This window comes from Haplochromis burtoni, unplaced genomic scaffold (assembly GCF_018398535.1).
Source record: "Haplochromis burtoni strain Fernald_Lab_line unplaced genomic scaffold, NCSU_Asbu1 Contig_71, whole genome shotgun sequence".
NCBI lineage: Eukaryota > Metazoa > Chordata > Actinopteri > Cichliformes > Cichlidae > Haplochromis > Haplochromis burtoni.
The window spans coordinates 1,948,426-1,967,444 of record NW_024582432.1 but is presented as its reverse complement, the minus strand read 5'-3'; the positions used below and the strand labels follow the sequence as shown (position 1 = coordinate 1,967,444).

The following is a 19,019-nucleotide window of genomic DNA, read 5'->3' as shown; positions in this document are numbered from 1 at the left end:
TGCTTTCCCAAGTGGCCAGCCCATGGAATGGAGTGTCCCAAGGAGAGCACCACCTTCTGGACTGCTCTAGGAACCACCAACTGCAATGCTGAACCCTGCTGACGATACAGAATGCCATCTTTCAGCAGAAACTCCCCCCTGCTGTTCAAATCTTGCTTAGTTCCTTGGTTCCTCTCTGCAGCTTTCTGGAACAGAGATGTTAGAGATGGATCGTCATGTTGCATTTCAATAATATTAACAGGGATTTTAAAACCCAAAGGTAACTCAGGCTCTGTGCTAGGAGCTGCTTGAACAGCAGTATGTAGAAACTTCTCTTGCCTTCTCTGTCCACGTGACTTACGAGACTTCCCGGGTGCAGTCTCTATGTCCGCATCATAGAAGGGCAAGGCACGGAGTGGGTGTAGGGACTCCTCTTTCTTCTTAGCTTGAGCTCTTGTTACTGCAACATTGCATGTATAACTAGGATTCAGCAAGTCAAACAACACAGGCAGATCTCGACCCAGCACTACTGGAAATGGCAGATTCTCTGCAACACCAATATTTAGAATATACGTTTGTCCTTGTACCTTGATGTACAGATCTGCTGTTGGATATGACCTCTCATCTCCATGAATGCAGCGAACAGGGATTGTCTCCACATTATTAACTTTATTTGCGGGAACAAAGTCTCGGTGCACAAGAGTCTGAGTACTTCCTGAGTCAACAAGGGCCTTTAATGGTTTCCCATCAACCTCAACTAAGGTCATTTTGAAACCATTCTCAAACTCCACTTTAGGCTCCACAAAACACATCTGAGTTATTTTTGTAGAATTCTTTGGGCACATGGGTTTTGTGTGGCCCTCCATCCCACACAAATAACAAATCACAGTCTTGGGTGGAGGTCTTGACGGCATATTGACAGACTGGCTCTTTGGAGGTTTACTCACCCCTGCTTTCTGGTAGTGAGGGACAGATTTTGAACCATCTCTCATTTTCCATGCTGTGTGGCTCCATGGCTGTCCTTTTCTCCGTGCCGCCACAAACACATCAGCCAGCTCTGCAGCTGCCGCTGCAGAGTTTGGATTGCGTTCTTTAATCCATATCTGTAACTCAGGAGACAGCATTCTCAAGTATTGTTCTAAAATTAATATTTCACTAACCTCATGCACCGTTTTTCCTTTTGGCTTTACCCACTTCTCATATAACTCTTTCAATCTTGCATATAGTTCTTTTGGATTCTCATCAGGTTTTACCTCCAGTGAACAGAATCTCAGTCTGTATGTCTCATGATTAATGTCATATTTATGAAGAATAGCTGCTTTAACTTTGTCATAGTCTAGAGAGTCATCCATATCCATATGAACATACGCACCTCTTGCTTTGCCAGTGAGTAAAGGAATCAGATGAAAAACCCAGTCCATTTTTTGCCACCGGCAAACTACAGCCATGCGTTCAAATGTTGTTAAAAAATGTTCAATATCATCCTCCTCTGTCAATTTTTCCAGCCTGGGTTCATAAAAGCGAGACTGACCTGACTGAGGATGTATTTGCTCATTACTGGAGCCAGCACAGGGAGGATCCTCCTCTTCAAAGGACTCTACCTCTGGTTGTTCAGGTTCCTCCATTTGAGGCTCAGAGACCTCCATTTGAGGCTCAGGGACCGGGGAGGTACGAGCTTGCACTTCTACCTGCAACAGCTGAAACTGATGTTGCAGTGCTCTAAAGCGCTGTTCCTGGCGGGTAAACTCCTCCCTTCTTCTTGCTTCCTGGGCCTCCTGCTGACCCATATGAGAACGAAGCATGGAAATCAGTTCTGACATTGTCGGCTCCTTACCTTGGCTCTCAGTACTATCCACCCCTCCAGAGGCTCCATTTTCCTCTCCTCCTTCTACTTGCTCTACCACTCCAACTGGCTGGTTTTGACAATCTCCTTTTGCTCCTCTGCCACTCCTTCCCATTCTGTGCATGGCTTGATAAGTGAAGAGGGGAAAAAAAGAGAAAAAAAAATCCTGTGCCTTCAACTGCTGATCCCACTCCTGACACCACTTGTGATGGACCGAGCAGTGAAGGAAACTTAGGCACAGGTTAAAGTCCAAAAAAATGATTTTTTATTTAACCCAAAAAACATAATTGTTAACTCATGCAAAAAGAATCAAAATCTTGGGCCCATAAAAGAGGTCAAAATAACAAAACTCTACTCAAAGTTGACAACTCAACTGATAATTCAAACAAACTGACCTAACTTAACAAGACAAAGGGGAAACTTAAATAGTGGCTGATCAGCCCACAAAAACAGGAGAAGGGCTAAAACACACAAAACCTAACTAAACCAAACATAATGAACTCCAATTCCCCCCCATGGTCCTGAGTTATGGCGTGAACCAATTTGTAGTCTTCCTTTAAAGCGCGCTCCACCCCTTTTCCACCTCTTGGCTCCTTAATCAAGGGACTGGAACAGCTGCAACTAAGGTAACTCAGAAAACAAAAAATTAATCATACATAACAGTGTAAACTAAAATGTGCGCACTTATTTTAGAATGCAGTGTTATGTGGATATGTGAATTAACTCTAAACCAAAACCAGTTATTTATAAATAACTGGTAAAAATAAAGATACAATAACAATAACATATGACTAAAAGAAGGCTTCTGTTTAAGTTATCATTGATGTTGACCCCTTAGAGCTACATAATACTGAATTTTTGTTTTATTAAGTTTTTCTCCTGAGAAAAACAACAAAAATAATTGACACGCTTAAAAAAACATTAAAAACCTCCCAAAAAGTCAGTGTTTGCCAAAATATATCTCCAAAATATAGGGCTAGGCTAAGGTTATGGGTAGACCTCAGAGGTTTAACATAAAAGCTCAAGGTCAAAGGTCAAAGGTCAAATTCACTCACAAGATTTTATGGGCCTTGCTTTGTGCGCTGGTGTTCCCACAAAGAAACTGTTCCCACAGAGTAGGGAGCGTTAAATTGTCCAAAATCTCTTTGTGTGCTGAAGCTAAGGGGCTGACTTACTCCACATCAAACGTTACATTTGGCGTAGTGCAATCAAATACGTACCATTCTCCTGGGATTATTTGTGTGTAGAAGCAGGTGCTTGATGTCACACATATGTGACCAGGGAAGTGATTGGAACACCTGAATTAAATGATTTGAATAGGTGAGTGAAGACTTTTGGAAATACAGTGTATGAAAACAAATTATCCCATCAGATAGTATGTTAAGAGTAGTTTTGCAAAAATTGAACCCATTCATAAAAATAATGGTGGCTGTCACAGTGACATCTTTTACATCATACAGGCTATGATTTGTGTTGTTTCCCCTCCAGAGAAGTGGTTTACTACATAGTCTTTTAAAGACAGATGTGTTGTTTTTTTGCAAATTCAGTAATAATGTGATTTTTGGTCACTTTCACTTAGTTCTGCTGTCACATCTCCCATTCCTCACTGTTCTGTTGAGATCTTGGGGCTGTATCTCTGACAGGTGATTACTGTACAGTGTCACTTCTTCGTTTTACATGCTTTATTGTGCTTCTTTTTTTAACCTCTTTATAGGCATTTCCACGGCTCCATACAAATACTTGGTTGTTTTTACTGTATACTGGCAACAGAAGTTCAGCTTCATAGTTCATTCTTGACTGCAGAAATATTTGCCAAAAAACAGAATCATCGTCTCTTTCTGGCTTTGTTTCTTGATTCAAAAGGTCAACAGAAATGTATTGTACAAAGCAAAACTAATGGGTTACATCATTAATTTTAACCCCTCCTCCAGTCTCTGTCTGCACTGCCCTTTACATAGCACTTGTTATGCTGATAGGTGCTGTACTACAAGTGTAAATTTCAAAAAGTCAAATGATATCAGACACTGGGTTAAGGAGGAATCGCTGGCAGTGTTTCTGCATCATTTCTTTGTGGTCTAGGACACTGTGGAGTTGTCTCTCCTCTCCTTTCCTGCTGTTTACTCTTCCTCCCTCCCCCTCATCTCCTCCTCGTTCTCTCGGCTCGTGTGGAGCCTTTGAGTCGTGCAGCTTGTGATCATGGCGCTGGTCCACCGCTTAGCAGACAGGCAGCCAATGACATCATACTTCGCTGCGGATGTGTGTGTGGAGGGGGGGAGACATAAAGTGACACCTCTGGTCAGTGTGACACACCATTCGTCTCACCCACCAAGTTCATGCACTGAGTCAGTTCTCGCTGTGGTTGTAGCGGTGTGTTGTGCTGAACTCTAAATGTTATCTTTCTTATGGTTATTCCTGACTACTAGACTCAATCTGCTAGATACAGCAAATTAAATTATAACATTCAACCAAATGCCACATGGAAAAAGTAACAACTATAACTGCAATAGAATGGATTGCAATAGGATTTGGATTTGAAGTGTGTATAATTTCTAATTAGCTGCTGTGATTTAAACTGAGTAAATCCAAAGACAGTGCTGTGTGCAAATACTGAACACTGTGACCGTACACAGCGTGATCATCAGAAGATATGTGAGCGTTTTGTGTCTTAAAGCTGTCTGTGCTACGATGAAATAAAGTCCTGTTGCATGTAAAAGCTCAAACAAAAAAATGTTGAGATCCCATAAAGTTTGTGGACTGTTTAGAGACGTTGTTCTTGCATGCGCTGACTATCTTACCATGTACAGTATGTCAACAGGTAACGAACAGGTTTTTTCCCGATCTCTGCATTTACAAAGTCAGCGCTCCACATTAAGATTTCTCTTGTTTTTAGTAGTTATGTGCAGGCTTTGCATCTTAAAGCTGAGCTGCAGGGTCTTGATTTAGACATACTTACAGTAAAATACTGTTTTTATAGAAGGTTTTTTGGTCATGCAAAGCTGTTTATACTACCTCTGAGACAAATTACTGTAACTTTGAAGAGTTAGTATCGTAAGATAAAATACAATGCAAAGGACACATTTTGGCCTATGTGAGATATGGGGCATCTAGATTAATAATGATCAAGTTAGATAAAAGCAGCTTGAAAGATCCCAGATCACATCTAAAGCTTTGTTTTCTTTTTCTTTTACCTCACAACAAATGTGCTACTGTCAAAAAGTATTTCTCTGCCATATTTCATCTCATTACAAGGAAACAGGCAAGACAAACACAATAAGGAAAGGAATAGGCAATAATCTTTAAAAATATTGATGTAATTTCACTAACTTGGACTCCAGCTTCAGCTCACACTTGCCAGTGTTTTGTCTTCTTAGCATCCAGTCTTTATTCAATAAGCATATCCTCTGGACTTCACAAATTAAAATGGTAAGAAACACAAAAGAGATTGTGGACTGTATCTTATCTACAATAACCTTCATTTTTGGAAAAAAGAAAAAAAAGAGCACGGATTTATTTAACAAAGTGCTAAAGAAAAATTATAAATACAAGGACCATTAAGGAAACAGTCTGAGGTATTGTCCAGACACTTAAAGCTTGAGGAGGATCCCATAAGAGAGTTAGTTGGAATTATTATATTATCAGCATCTCACAGTTTCCAGAAAGGAACTGCAGCTAAAAATCTTGGTGTCTGACATCATGGACCACTTTCAGAGGTCTGTTAGTCCTTCAGAGGAATCGTCATAATATTTCAAGTCTCAGTGTCTATATTTATGTAGATGAAATGTTCTTTAAATTGCATAGATAATTGCACAGATTTTTAAATTATTTTTATTTATATATTTATTGTTATTATTTATTTATTTGATGAACTGTTTTTATATTATAATAAAATATAATAAAATCACTCCAAATAGATGGCTAACTAAGTAATTAAGCCTGAAAAACATAACTTAAAATCTGCACTGGCACTCTATCATAAGTGAGGTTGTCTCTTTCATTTCCCCCATCCACAATATCCAAACCCAGGCTACATCTAGGGAAAGAAAACTGCCACAACCAATGAAGCAAAGGTGGTCGTTTTCCACATTTCCCAATCCTGTTAGATGAATCAACAGCATCCACTATCCGATTACTCTCAGTCATGACCAAGGTTTCCAAACCCATACAGCCTGGAAAGGTGTGCTGGGGTTTAATACACACAATCACACCAGAGAACAGGAAAAAAATGCAACAAAAAATACACGTCCAGACCCCTTCAGAACCCTAGAACAACATTTGATCACAACCTACTGAGGGTCCCTGGGGTGTTAAAAGCAAGCAGGACCATGTAGCTGTTGGTGCCCCTTTGTTGATTCAGCTTTTGGAATCGGGCGAGGAAGAAAGAAAGGTTTGTTTGAGCGAATTACTTATTGCGAGAAAAAAAATAATAAAGAAGCCAATGTAGCGAATCAATGGGTTAGCATGACGATAGCATAATTTCTTACTGACAAGTCGCATAAGTCAGGCCTTTCAACATCCCACAGAGTGGCGATAGCACATACAGCTGTGTGTTTGTTTTGAACACCGAATGGCAGAAAATGCCACTCCTGATGAATCCTTCACAGCACTGATAAGGCAACATGCACACACGTGACACATGTGCACACACAGAAAGATAAACAGACACACAGAGATGTAGTCCTCTATAAATAAGTCTTTGGTCCTGGAGGGTCAAGTGGAGTCCATGCCAGCAGATACCAGCTCTGTACCCAGGGATCAGTCTGTGGCCCGTGGCAACCCCTCTGTCTGCTGTCTGTCAGCCACCTCAAATTCAGTTCCCAGATCACATTACACAGCAGTTGGACTCGAGTGAGTCAGTTTTTTGTTTTTGTTTAAGTACACAACTCCGACGTTGAATCGGTGTCTGGAGTGGAATGTTTTACTCTGTCAAACAGACATCAGTGGGTGGAGGGCGGGGAGAGTGGTGGGGTTGTGCAGAGGACGGGCTCGTTGGGGTTGGGTCATACCAACAAAAACAAGGCTCCGGTTGGTCCTCATTGAGAGAAAGAATGTGCTGGCTGACAGGTCATTTCAGCCAGGCTGTTTAGGAAGTGCTGGACCAGCTCGGAAGATCCAGATAGCTAAATATTTGCACTAGTGAGTCTTTTCTTACCAGGAGTTGTTACTAGTTCTGCAATGATTCTGTGGTGGGTCTACATCAGGGTGTCTCCCTGTCACAGTCAGGTGATGGAGATGTGGATCAAGGATGACATTTTTAAATGTTTAAACCATGGGAGTTTTTTCTCAATCCTCATATTTAAAGGCTTGTACAATACTCCCATCTATCTATCTATCTATCTATCTATCTATCTATCTATCTATCTATCTATCTATCTATCTATCTATCTATCTATCTATCTATCTATCTATCGTTCTTGATCAACTGCGCCATCAATTACTCAAGTTGCTGACCTCATATCTCATACCTCATGTAAAAGAATATTTTTATAAACTATGAACATCATCAGAAGTAATGATTGAATAAATTTCTTTCTACATGATGAATACTTTTCCCAGTATTTTGGTGGTTTTTTTAAGAATCCTTTCTTTCCTTTTAATGTGACTCACTATTTTTATTTATCAAGCCTTAAAATGTTTTACTATTTATATTTGAAATACTTATCAGCTCAGCTTTATTTAAATAGTTTCCAATAACAGTTTTCTCAAAGTGTGGGAATCCACATGAAAAGATGCCTTAGTATGACTAAGTACGTGGTGACAGGAGGCCTTCTGCCGTGATTGTTAGTGGGTGAAGCCAAAGGGAAGTCCAAAAAGAGGATTCAAAATACAGAAAGGCTGAAAGTAGACAGAAGTTAATAATGTTCTGATATTTGAATATGTGGGGACTAAACGTGCTCTACAAATATGTACAAATTAATTCTTTTCTCTTCTGTGTGAACTCTCATTAAAAATGAGATGTAGAAAAACAAAATAGTGTATCTCTTTTAGTTTTTTAACTAAGCGCCATGTCTGAGCTCTCACCATCTTACTTCATTTATTTTTTCACACTGCAGTGTACTGAGTTCACATATTTGTTTGTAGAAAGTAAAGTTCCTATTTGGAAAGCTTTGAGGCAGTGGTTCTCTGCCTTGTGTCAACACAGCTGATCGTCTCTCCAACGAACGCTGTGACAAAACAGTTTGTCCTGGAATTATTTCAGCTAATAATCAAACATGCTACTTCATCTTCACAAATTTTTACTTAATAGGTTTCTCGTTGTGGCTCCGTCAGGCTTGATGAAAGACATTTGCGTGGCATACCCGGTGGTTCCTCTTGATGGGCCTTTCATCTGGCCTGTTAGTCACGGACACACACATTAACAACAACAAAGCAGACTTTGAGTTATTAAATTTCTGATAGTGAAGTTTTGGGAATACCACATAAAGCCAGCACATATAGGCCTTGGTAATAGGCAGGAGTTACAGTTAAGCTTTAGTGATGCAGGCCCGTCTCTCTGTTGAAGCCTCGCAGACATACACCCACCTCCTCCCAGCTTGGCCGCACGCCAGCGCCTGCAGACTACAGCGGAGGCAAAGTCAATTGGCGAAATCTAAACAACCACAAAAGTACAAAACACTACGTCCCCTCAGCTTTTTACATAATGTGGAGAAAATCTATTTCCCTCACGCTGTTGTTGTGTTTTGGGATTACATTCAGATCGCTCGCAGCGCCAGTGCCTCTCACACATGTTGACATTTCCAACCTGGCGGCAGACATGCGCCGCTCGGACCCCGTGAGGCCCGAGGAGAGAACGCAGAGTGAAGGTGACCGACGCGCAGACCAGATAAAGATGGAGAGAGAGCAGAGATGAGGGATTTGAAGGGAGACAGGAGGGGAGAGTGCTGGCTCAGCCTCATCTTTCTGTCACTTCTGGTTTTGAATTCAGCCCACTCTGACTGGAACTTCATTATAACCGCAGCTCAGAGACGGAGGGAAACGCTGAACCTGACTCCTCGTCTGGCCCGGTCCACATCTTGCTCTTTCTTTCCCAGCCTCCCCCAACTCTTTTTCTTGCCTCTCCCTATATTTCTGTCTCCTCCAATCTCATTCTTTACTTTATGCCCTTTTCTCTTATACTCTTTATATTTCGGCGACTCTGTTTGCGTTCCACAGTCGCCTCCTTTTTCAGTCCTCTTTTTCTTTTTAGTTGGTCTGCTTGTGTCGTGAGAAACCCCTCAGCTTTCTGATAAGGCTGATTGGTTGCTGATAAAGTACTGAATCACTCTCAAGACTTTCTGATAACTTATCCAACTGCCATCATCTAACCTTATATTACCCCATTGGCTTTCTCATGTTTTATAGTGGAAACAAAAAACAACTATATATTTATATAAAGTAAGGTAGTTAAGTAAGAATGCTAACAAGAGTAGCTTGCATCGCAGCAGCTGTCAGTTAAACCTCAAAGAGACACAAACAAGAGTGCACCCATGTTAGGCATCAGCCCTACAACATGCTGTGGAAGGCTGAAATACTGTATTAGGCGATATTTCAGTAGCCCCTGTCTATTTGGGTTTCTGAACAGAAATACTAGCTAGGGCTTAGCAAGCTAATGTATGTAGCAAAGGTACATGTAAACATGTTACTCACAGCTTTCTTAACTATCCAAATTCTACATTACAAGTTGATACTATATTTAATTATACTTTGGCTAAACTTTAATGAGTAAAATAAAATAGTAGTTGGATATCATCAGTGATAAAAATGCTTGCTGCTTGTTTTGTCCACAGTCTCAACTCAAAATTAGCATTTTTGACTCTTAACTCCAAATTGTGTTGTCTTCAAATGGGGGTTTGAATCCTTCTCTGGGTAAACCTATAATCTTCTCCTACAATTATCATTAAAACTGTAATTATATAACTTTTATGCTCTGTATAGGCATGACCAAGGCACAACATGAAAAAGATACTTGCTGTCAAGTCCCAAGCAGTGACTTGTTTAAACTGATTCATCTTTTCTTGTTGGGATGGGTGAGACTTATTTTAAACCTGCTTGGCTGTATGAGTGCAGGACTCTAATATATCTCTCTAACCGCTTATTTAAATGTCAGTATTTACCCGAGAGCCAACCACCACAGAGACAGTGGACCAAGAGCTGCTGTCTGAGGTAGACCAGCACAAAGGCATTCACACTGATAGGACACAGCTGCTGCCACCAAGGCCGCTGAGGCTCTTTAACAAACACGTACACACCTACCAAAATAATTGGCCATAGAACCTGGTGTTCAGGTAGTGAACATCCAAGTTTTCAATTGTTGTGGAAGTTTTCCATTTAAATAAAGCCTGCAGACGAGCGGTGAGCAGTAGCTAACATTCTTTAATCAAAACACAAAGAACAGAAAACCAAGTTGGTGGAGAGGCTGCATGATCGCGGGGCAAACGGTCAGCAGAGTCTCTCGAGCCTAACATGGCTGTCAGTTAAATACCTTCTTCAGGAACAAAAGGCAGTACACAGCTGTTTCACACCTTAAGATTCACACTGCCTTGCTACTCCCAGAGTCCTCGAAAAGACAAAGATTCTTCCTGCGGCGTGGTCTACTTCCCCCCAACTTCCTTACTACACCCCCACCATTTGTCTTACTGTATGAGTGTGAGACATGTTAAAATCCAGTGGCACCAAGGCATCATACAATAAAATAATGTGATTAATACATAAGTAAAAGAAATTCCTATACACAATATATTCATTTTTTTCTGTATTATAGCTGCTTTTAGTTCAGGTCAGATTTACTGTTTACCAGTTTGGATATAATGTGGTCCAATGAAAATGCCTCCTTTTTCAGTTAGTCAATTAAGACACACCAGGATTGGCTTCATGTCTTTGTAAATGAAACGGGACTTGTCTTGTTTGCTAGGATATCTTTGGTAGAAGATCAAAACAGACCTTTATAAAAGCATCTAAGCTTGAATTTTCACGAGGCATTATTTTATAGAATACAATCGAATCATGGATGCTCATGAAACGTTAAAATGCAGTTTGAGCACAGATTTGTTTATCTGTGATGAATGGGGTTCATATGATCTCACAACATGACCAAAATTGAGTCTTGTGTGTGTGTGTATACTTACTGAGTATAGTGAGTGTCAGGTGTGCACAGTCTGTGTAAGATCATTGCATTAACAAGTGATGAATCCTTTTAAATACTTAACATCAAAGACATATCCGACAGCTTTGATCATGGGGCATGTGAAAAACATAATTATGTTTCCCAGGAAATTGAGGCATTTTCATAAACTAAAATGAGAAAAATACCTAAACAAAAATACATCGGAGCAGTGCCAGTTTGTGGAAGCCAACATATTGAATCCAGTGGCTGAGAGAGACATTGCTGTTCCCCTAATCACATTTTATATATGTGGTTAGAAAGTGGTCACACTGTACATAGTACACCAGAGGTGTAGGAGAAGAGAATTAGGCATTCGTTTGTCGTGGGGGTAAATTTCTTTTAGTTTTTAATATTTTGTCGGCACCTTCAGATTTAACCCTTTCACGCATAGTTGTCCCTACAGTGGACGGCTATTCAAACACTGTTTTCCTGTATTTGTGTCACTGTTGATGGTATCCTTGCATATAAACCACTACATTGGACACTGATGTGTCACTACATACCCTGCCACGCACTGGTTTTTTAATGTTACCATAGATGTATAACGTGTTTCATTGTAATTATTGTTATTTAACCCTTTCATGCATGAATTATGACAACCTCAATCAGAAATTTTTTTCTGAAGTATTTTTACTCATCAGCAGGGGTCCCACTGCTCAGATATCGTGCAAGCAAAAACATGAAGGAGTGAGACAACAAGCCCGCTAAACAACAAAAACTGTTGGTTATATGCATTATGCCAACTAATGTTAGGCTTGAGTACCCTAAAAATCACACTTTTACTCTGATTAACATACCTTATAACAGAGCTTCCCAGAGTGTGGGGCCCGCCCCCTAGGGGGGCGCAGAGCCATTGCAGGGGGGGCGTGGTGTGAAAAGGAAGAAAAAAACAACGCTTGGACACTGCTAGCACGGGGCGCCCAAACAAACGCAAAGCAGGAGATGAAGCATCGCTGAATATGTCTCCAAACCAACTTCATTCTAAGCCAAAGACTAGAAAATATGGTGAAGCATATCCTCCCTTTGGCTTCACCTGCACAAGTGCCGAGGTAGGTCTCCCCTGCATAACTGCTTTTCCCTGCGTCGGGAGCAGCGCTGGGCTCTCCAAATCACAGACAAACAGTATCCTACATTCTTGATTTTTAGTTTACAAACACTTGTTGTAACGACCAACTACTCCTGACATTTAGAGATGTTAGCTCTTTATAACATTTTTCTTGTAAAACAAAGGGGGGCCTAGCAAAAAAAGTTTGGGAACCACTGCCTTATATAAACTCTCATGTGGGAGTTGATTTGCTGTTACAGTCCAAATGATAGATCAACTTCAAAGTTTTAGTAACATTGACTAACAGCAGCTAACAGAAATGAACCCCAACAGCAGCATAAAAACAGCAGTGCATCCAGGGAGAAAGGTTATGGATATCCTCAATAACTCATCTCAGTATCACTGTCAGTGGACAGAAGTGGGTTTTTCTGGCTCATCAATTCTTATCCACATCTATTTACTCCTCTAGAATAAGGAGACAGGACTACATATTGACAGCTGAGGTAAACAATGGACTAACAACCTACTACACAAGTACACAAGCCATAGTTGTTTATCTATTAGCTTAACATATCTATTTGATATAGATAGATGTAGCTATATAAATGCAGACTTTATATATGTGTGTGTTTTAAATTCTAAAATATTCTAACAAATTGGCTGATATAAGATGAAATGAGTCATAGCCAGTGTTGGGAAGGTTACTTTTAAAATGTATTCCATTACAGATTACAGGATACATGCCCCAAAATGTATTTTTGTAACGTATTCCGTTACATTACTCGATGAGAGTAACGTATTCTGAATACTTTGGATTACTTAATATGTTATCATGCTTTTTACAACTACCTGAATGTACTATTGCTGTGATTTATTACTGTTACTGAAGTTCTGCGGCTCCGAACCGATGTAAAGGACCTCTGGCTAATACGTCGGGTTCGAGTCGGGCTCGTAGCCGAAAAATAGCTTTACTTTGCCCATATGGAAAAGATATATATAAATCTTATAAAGTTTTTATCTGTCTTGTATGAAACTTGTATGAAAAGCATACAGGAGTGAAAACACATATAAGATCCCTTGAAAAATTATATAATGAAACTTGTATGTTTTATATACTTACTAAAAAAATATATGAAAGTAATGAGAAAGTGGCCACTTTCATGAGTAAATCATATATGTTTTTACTATTTCTTTTCCATATGGGTGTTGTCTGGGTCAACTTTGCTTGCGAGAGACAGAGAGAGGCATTGAAAGGCTGCTCCAACTGAACTTATTGTTTTGGAGGAAAACACGAACAAAGCGTACAGTCGAGTCTTAATAGCTTACTTACAACTGGGCTCGTCAGGCACTCTTCTTGGCTGCAGTGGTTATTATTATATTTACATGCTTCCAGCTCCCGTTTCTGCTCGGTGACAGCTCGTACTTTTCCACTCACTCACCTTTTTCTCCCTCCTCGCGCTCACAGACACATAACGAGTATGGCAGTCCATTCTCCCTGCAACATGGACTACACTGCCCATCAGGCTACATTCTTTAGAGCTGTAGCATTCTGCCTATTAGCTTAGCACAACAACAACAACAAAAAGGCGCTCTCTCTCACCCAGGAAACACAGAGAGAGAGAGAGCGTCACCCTGTAACCATGGCAACCGTAACGCTGCCGCCTGGAACGACAGAATGTAACAGAATACAGTTACTCATATTTTGTATTTTAAATACGTAACGGCGGTACATGTATTCCGTTACTCCCAACACTGGTCATAGCCATAACTAGTTTCCTGGCTAGCTACCAGACACACACAGAATTTAAAACAGTGATAGTTCAGACAAACCACATAATTAAGCTCAGCCTCAACCCTGACAGATCAAGCTTATCTCTGTGCATGCTCACTTCACCTGGTGGCTCAAGTGACACCCTTCAGAACCCTGCTGGACAATCACGTAATCAAAGCTCTAGCCCATGACCTGGTGCATTCTAGTAGACAAGTTTGGGCATAAATTACCAAATGACATGTGGTTTTGTAGTATTTTAAGCTTTGTGAGTCAGTCTGTCATAATTCCACCTCATTATAAGACCTAAGTGATGGAAGATAGACGAGACAGAATGGTTGAAGATAGAGGGATGAAGGAGATAAGTTTTCAATTTTTCTCTGAAGTCGGGTGCCATGTAACAGCTGCTGCATGCTCTACAAGGCAGTCCACACAATGTCCAGCACATGTTGCATTCACACTGGACAGCGCATTCTAGTACACTTCCTCCTGTGACATTCTGTCAGGCAAATGGCTGCAGGACAGCTGGATTCCACAGATGGCATTTGACAGGAGATATTCCAAGCATTTAAAATACGATGCGACTGCTCCTATCAGCAGAAGGGGCTCCTACAGACCACTGATTCATCATTTACTGGAACTGATGGAAAAGACAATGTGACGATGTCGTTAAAAAATGTCCAGACACGTCGTGTGTAATAACTGTTTGTACTAGATGTAATTTTTATTACATTGTGTCCAGTTTGGCCATTTTTGCGAGTCACATCTGCGTTATCTAAAACACAAGAAATCACCCAAAACACTAACAGTCATTTTTTGATCTAGATGTCTGCACAGTTGGCCAATAAACAGTTTCTCTTGCCTTATGCTCCAGGCACAGACATTTGAGTAATTGCATCAGAGAAACATTGTTGAAATATGCATCACAGAAAAGAAAAAGCCGACCATCAACACACACTCTGCTGCATTCTTATTGTATATAATGTAAAAAATATGCACTCAGAACTGTCTCACGGCTGTATGAGTGTGATCATCTGCTCTCTTAGTGCTTTTATCGCACACGCTGAAACACACACAAACACACGTGCGCTTCCAGACAGTTCAGATGAGACTTGTCACATCCGCTGACATAGGCCCCAATTAAAGGGGAGGATTAAGCCAGGGCTGGGTGACCTCCTCAGGAATCTGTCTGAGACACTGTGTGTACACTGTCAAACCCTCTGACAGAACTTCCCTTTAAGCACTTTCACCTGCTAATTAAGACGGGACCGGTTCGTGTGTGCGTGTCGGTGTGCGTGCACCTGTGTTCATTCAGCGTACTCGCAAGACAAATGTACCTGCGAATGTCGGGGATAGATTTACAGCCCGAGGAGCTTCTATGTAAATATTTGACTTGAGAATCCTATGGGTTTCTTGGAGCTCACTCCAGCACACGTCAGGCACATGGGCTAACAGCAAACAGATAGACCGTATCATTTATTACCTTAAATTATTGCGTGTTTTGGTGTGCGCATCTCACTGGTGTGTGCAGGGGCTCTTCGGCAACAAAAACCAAGCAGTGTTTATGGTGTGAAGAGATTAAAATGGATAGTAGCGAGGCAGAAGCACTGAGCTGTTGCTGGAAAAAAGCTTTCAATGACTGATTAGCCCTCTTTCACTGCAGTTTTTACACAGTGTGGAGAAAAGGCCTGTAGTAATCACACACTTGTCTTTGGTATTCTCTCTATTTAGCAAACTGAAAACGGGCAGGGTGGGAAATTAATGGAAAAATAACTTTCTAGCCAAAGTTGAGGTGGAGAAAAGCCTATAAATAGGGGGATACAAAGAGAAAGGGTCAAAAGGAGGCGAGAGTTTTCTTAAAAACGAATTCTTTTGAATCATCATATTATAATACAGAATAATTTGCTAGTAATAAACAAACTAAAATGACAATGCTTGTTAATGTTTTACAATAAAATCCCTGTTAAGAAATGAAAGAGTATATTTTCTGGACCCTTGCACACCTTCACTGCTCCTGGTGTTTTTCTTTTCATGCTCCGGATCATATTCCATATAACTTTTCATTCAAATCTAAGGATAAACAGCAATGGTGAAATCCTTGATGTGTCCAGCCGACGTCCAATGTCGACAGAGGTTTAGGAGGCTCTGCACCTGGTGGGGCAGCAGTTGGCGAAGGCTGCCCTCAGAGGAGAACGCGCTATGTGGTGGGGATCACATGTTGAGGACAGGAGAATATAATACAAACTGCTGTGTGACTGAGCAAACTCAGTGATTGTACAAAAAGTCGACAAAGACGAGTAGCTCAGAGAGGTTTATTTTAAATGCTAGACAGTTTCAGTGGTCATCAGTGTTGCTGTTGTTGAGGCAGGCATGTCTCATTTACAAGGGACACCTGTTTGTATGTCTCATGGTTTCAGAAGTCTGAAAATTATTCAAATTTAAAGCTGCAAAATAAATAATGTTACTCAGAACATGCTTTAAATCCTCCTCAGAGTCTGCTCCTTCACATACTGTAAATAGCGACTTTTGCATTACAGTGGTATTATTTCCCCCCCTAAAGAGAGGATGTAAGTAATTGGTTATGTTTGTTTGTCTGTTTAGTGTCCACAATTTTCAAATTTTGTGTAGTTGTAGATGATTTAATGTTAGCTGGGTTAACGTCCAGGCCAAAGCAAATGTGAAAATCGGTAAAACGTTATATTACCAGCAGTTTTTATGGGTAATTTTCAAATGTCACAATAATATACTACTATTGTTAGTGCCTGAGGTCAAAGTTCACCTTGAAAAAAATCTGAAAGGAGACAGAGAAAGCTGTACGACACACTTCTTTAAATACTTAAAGTCACAGTGACACCATAAACTTGTGCAGCTGTCATATTCATGTTGTTCAGTGCCTCCACTACCCTGCTCTGGCAAATCAGTCATCATTACTGGGCATAAAATGTATTGATACTGGTCTGTCTGTGCTTGATTAGCCTAATTAGCACTGTGTGAAGTAATTTGGCTTGAATGTGACTGGAAAGTCATACACTCTGGACTTTCACAACTGACATATACAGTATTTTTTAAAGTATAAACGAGTATTCAGTTGAAACCCAGCATTTCAGATGGAGTTGTAGTCAAAGTTGCCACAAACGATTATTTACCAGCTTCCTGAAAATGCTTCACAATAAAAGCCCTGTTAAGAAATGAAGGATTTCTTTCCACTTTCTTGGATTTAAATAGGAAACATTCCTACATATCTTTGTGTTTCCATTGTAGCATTGGTTGTGTGGTGTGGTCAGTGTTTCTGGGCCTAAGAGATTGTTGGATAATTGATTTAATTAAGCTAAATTTGTCTTTTATTTACCTACATGTTGGTTTATTGAGGCTGTGTTTGCTGAAAAAATGTAAACATATTTGGAAGAGAATCTCGAGTTATTTTAGACTTCTGTCTTACGAGTCACTCATTTCTTGCCAAACAATTGTTAACCATCACCTTAAAATAAAGTTCAGTGAGGCTTAGTACAAGAACTACTTGCTACTTTCTGCAGTTCAGTCACTGTGAGGAAAAGTAATCAGGTTTTCAGTTAATATCTGTTTAAAGTTTTTAAAAAAATGTGGCAGCCATTAATACTTTTATTTATTGTACATTGTCCACATTGTTTGTTTCCTCTGTGTGTGTAAAGCCCACTTGGTCTTCTAGTGTGTGTTTCAAGTCTGATTATACTGCTACATTTGTATCACAAGTTTATTGAATATTGCTTTTATGCATTCTATTTATTACACAAGAATTGAATACTCCAGTGAAACTTGTTGCCACTCCTGCTTTTCTCGCTTTCTTCCTCCTGGCTGTACTGTTACTTCGTTATCTGCTCCTCTATCTTGATATTTCCCTCCCCATCTAACTCCCCCTCTCTCCTCTCTAATGACAGTCAACAAGGCTGATAGGCTGATATATTTACACTGGTGGCAAGGGAGGAAGAAATCATCAGCCAAACCCTGTCCTGCCCCTGGGCTCTGACAGGCGGGGCTTGGAGGAAACCCTGGCCGCCTAGCCACTCCCAGAGCAGGGCATATCTCTCTCTGCTGTCCCTGGCCCTGCTCAGATCTCACAGCTAGATGGGACCAAAGCTTTCTCAGGCCCACAGACTCACAGACACACTCCCACATCAGCTACCGGGGGGAGAGTGAGCGGAGAAGAGAAAGCAGCAGGCAGAGTGGAAGGCTGCTGCTGGTGGTGTGCACGCTGGCTGAGAGAAAGACAAGAAAGCCAGTGTTTGTTTTGTTTTGGGTTTTTTTTTTTTGCTGTGCCACTTTTCCTCTAGATCTGTTGATGAGCCAGGCTGGGTCAGCTCTGGGTCTCGTCTCAGTGTGGGGTTCAGAGGTCGGGGTCAAAGTGTCACTGCTTCTTGAGTGTGCGTGGCTATTTTGCAACTTTTGAACAGTGGAACTGTACTGTAAGCATTATGACTCTTCTGGGCTCTGAACACTCCATACTAATACGAAGCAAGTTTAGATCGGGTAAGTCCAGTGATGACTGAAACGTGACTTTTATTGCTTCTCTGTTCTGTCACAACTTATGAACACTTTCTGTGTACAGCTGTGTTTATTCTCAGAAGCCGCACAAACAGTTTGTCTGCCAACAGCATTTGAAAACAATTCTTCGTACGTTGTGTCATTCGTCTGTCTTCGCGGATGAGTTGTGTTGATACTCAGAATGTGCTCCTCAGTAACAGCAGCCGAGTGACAGGTGTGTGTAATACACAGTGCTGGTACGTGATGGCACAAGGAATAGCAGAGCGAGGTCGGCGTGAGTCAGAAAGCTTCCCGTCACTCTGTCACAGTATGATGGATTTACAGACGTGATGTCCATCAAACTCCTTGTAAATGACACGAGAGAGAATGATGTTTCAGACAGGTTAGTGCACTTGTTCAGTCCCAGTCACTAACCCCCTCTGCTGCTGCTGAGGAAAGCCAGTCAGACACTGTCGTTTTCAGGCTTTGATAAAAAGAGATTAGAGGTCAAAGGTTATCTAAATATGGCTGCATTGGAAGCTGCGTGTACCTGAGCATATCAACGCGGGAGGAAGGGTCTGGACTACAGCACTGACTTAAACTCCTTCTAATACACATCAGATGTTGGGGATTTGTATCCATCTGTCTCCTTCACGTACACAGACTCCTTAATTCCGTCACTTTCTTATTCCCACACGCACTTTCCTTAGTTTGAACATACTTTGTCTAAGCTCGCACGTGTGTGTTT

The 19,019-nt window shown here is 40.8% G+C and overlaps 2 protein-coding genes across 8 annotated transcripts in view; one reads left to right on the top strand and one right to left on the bottom strand.

Annotated features, from left to right (window-relative positions):
• LOC121814672 (retrovirus-related Pol polyprotein from transposon 412) overlaps positions 1-2,138 on the bottom strand; it is an 11,359-nt gene extending 9,221 nt beyond the window's left edge. The window contains exon 1 of one of the 2 annotated variants that reach the window (XM_042221666.1): positions 1-2,138. In XM_042221666.1, coding sequence (XP_042077600.1) covers positions 1-1,946 — 1,946 coding nt within the window. In that variant the 5' untranslated portion in view covers positions 1,947-2,138. The other variant, XM_042221665.1, reaches the window with a different exon arrangement.
• The window catches only part of myocd (myocardin), a 132,762-nt gene that overhangs the window by 89,380 nt on the left and 24,363 nt on the right, over positions 1-19,019 (top strand). For 3 of the 6 annotated variants that reach the window (XM_005923756.2, XM_005923755.2, XM_005923754.2), the window contains exon 1: positions 13,689-18,277. The exons of the other annotated variants lie outside the window; for them this stretch is intronic. In XM_005923756.2, coding sequence (XP_005923818.1) covers positions 18,223-18,277 — 55 coding nt within the window. In that variant the 5' untranslated portion in view covers positions 13,689-18,222. Of the gene's footprint in view, positions 1-13,688; positions 18,278-19,019 lie in introns of those variants that run through there. 6 annotated transcript variants of the gene reach the window in all.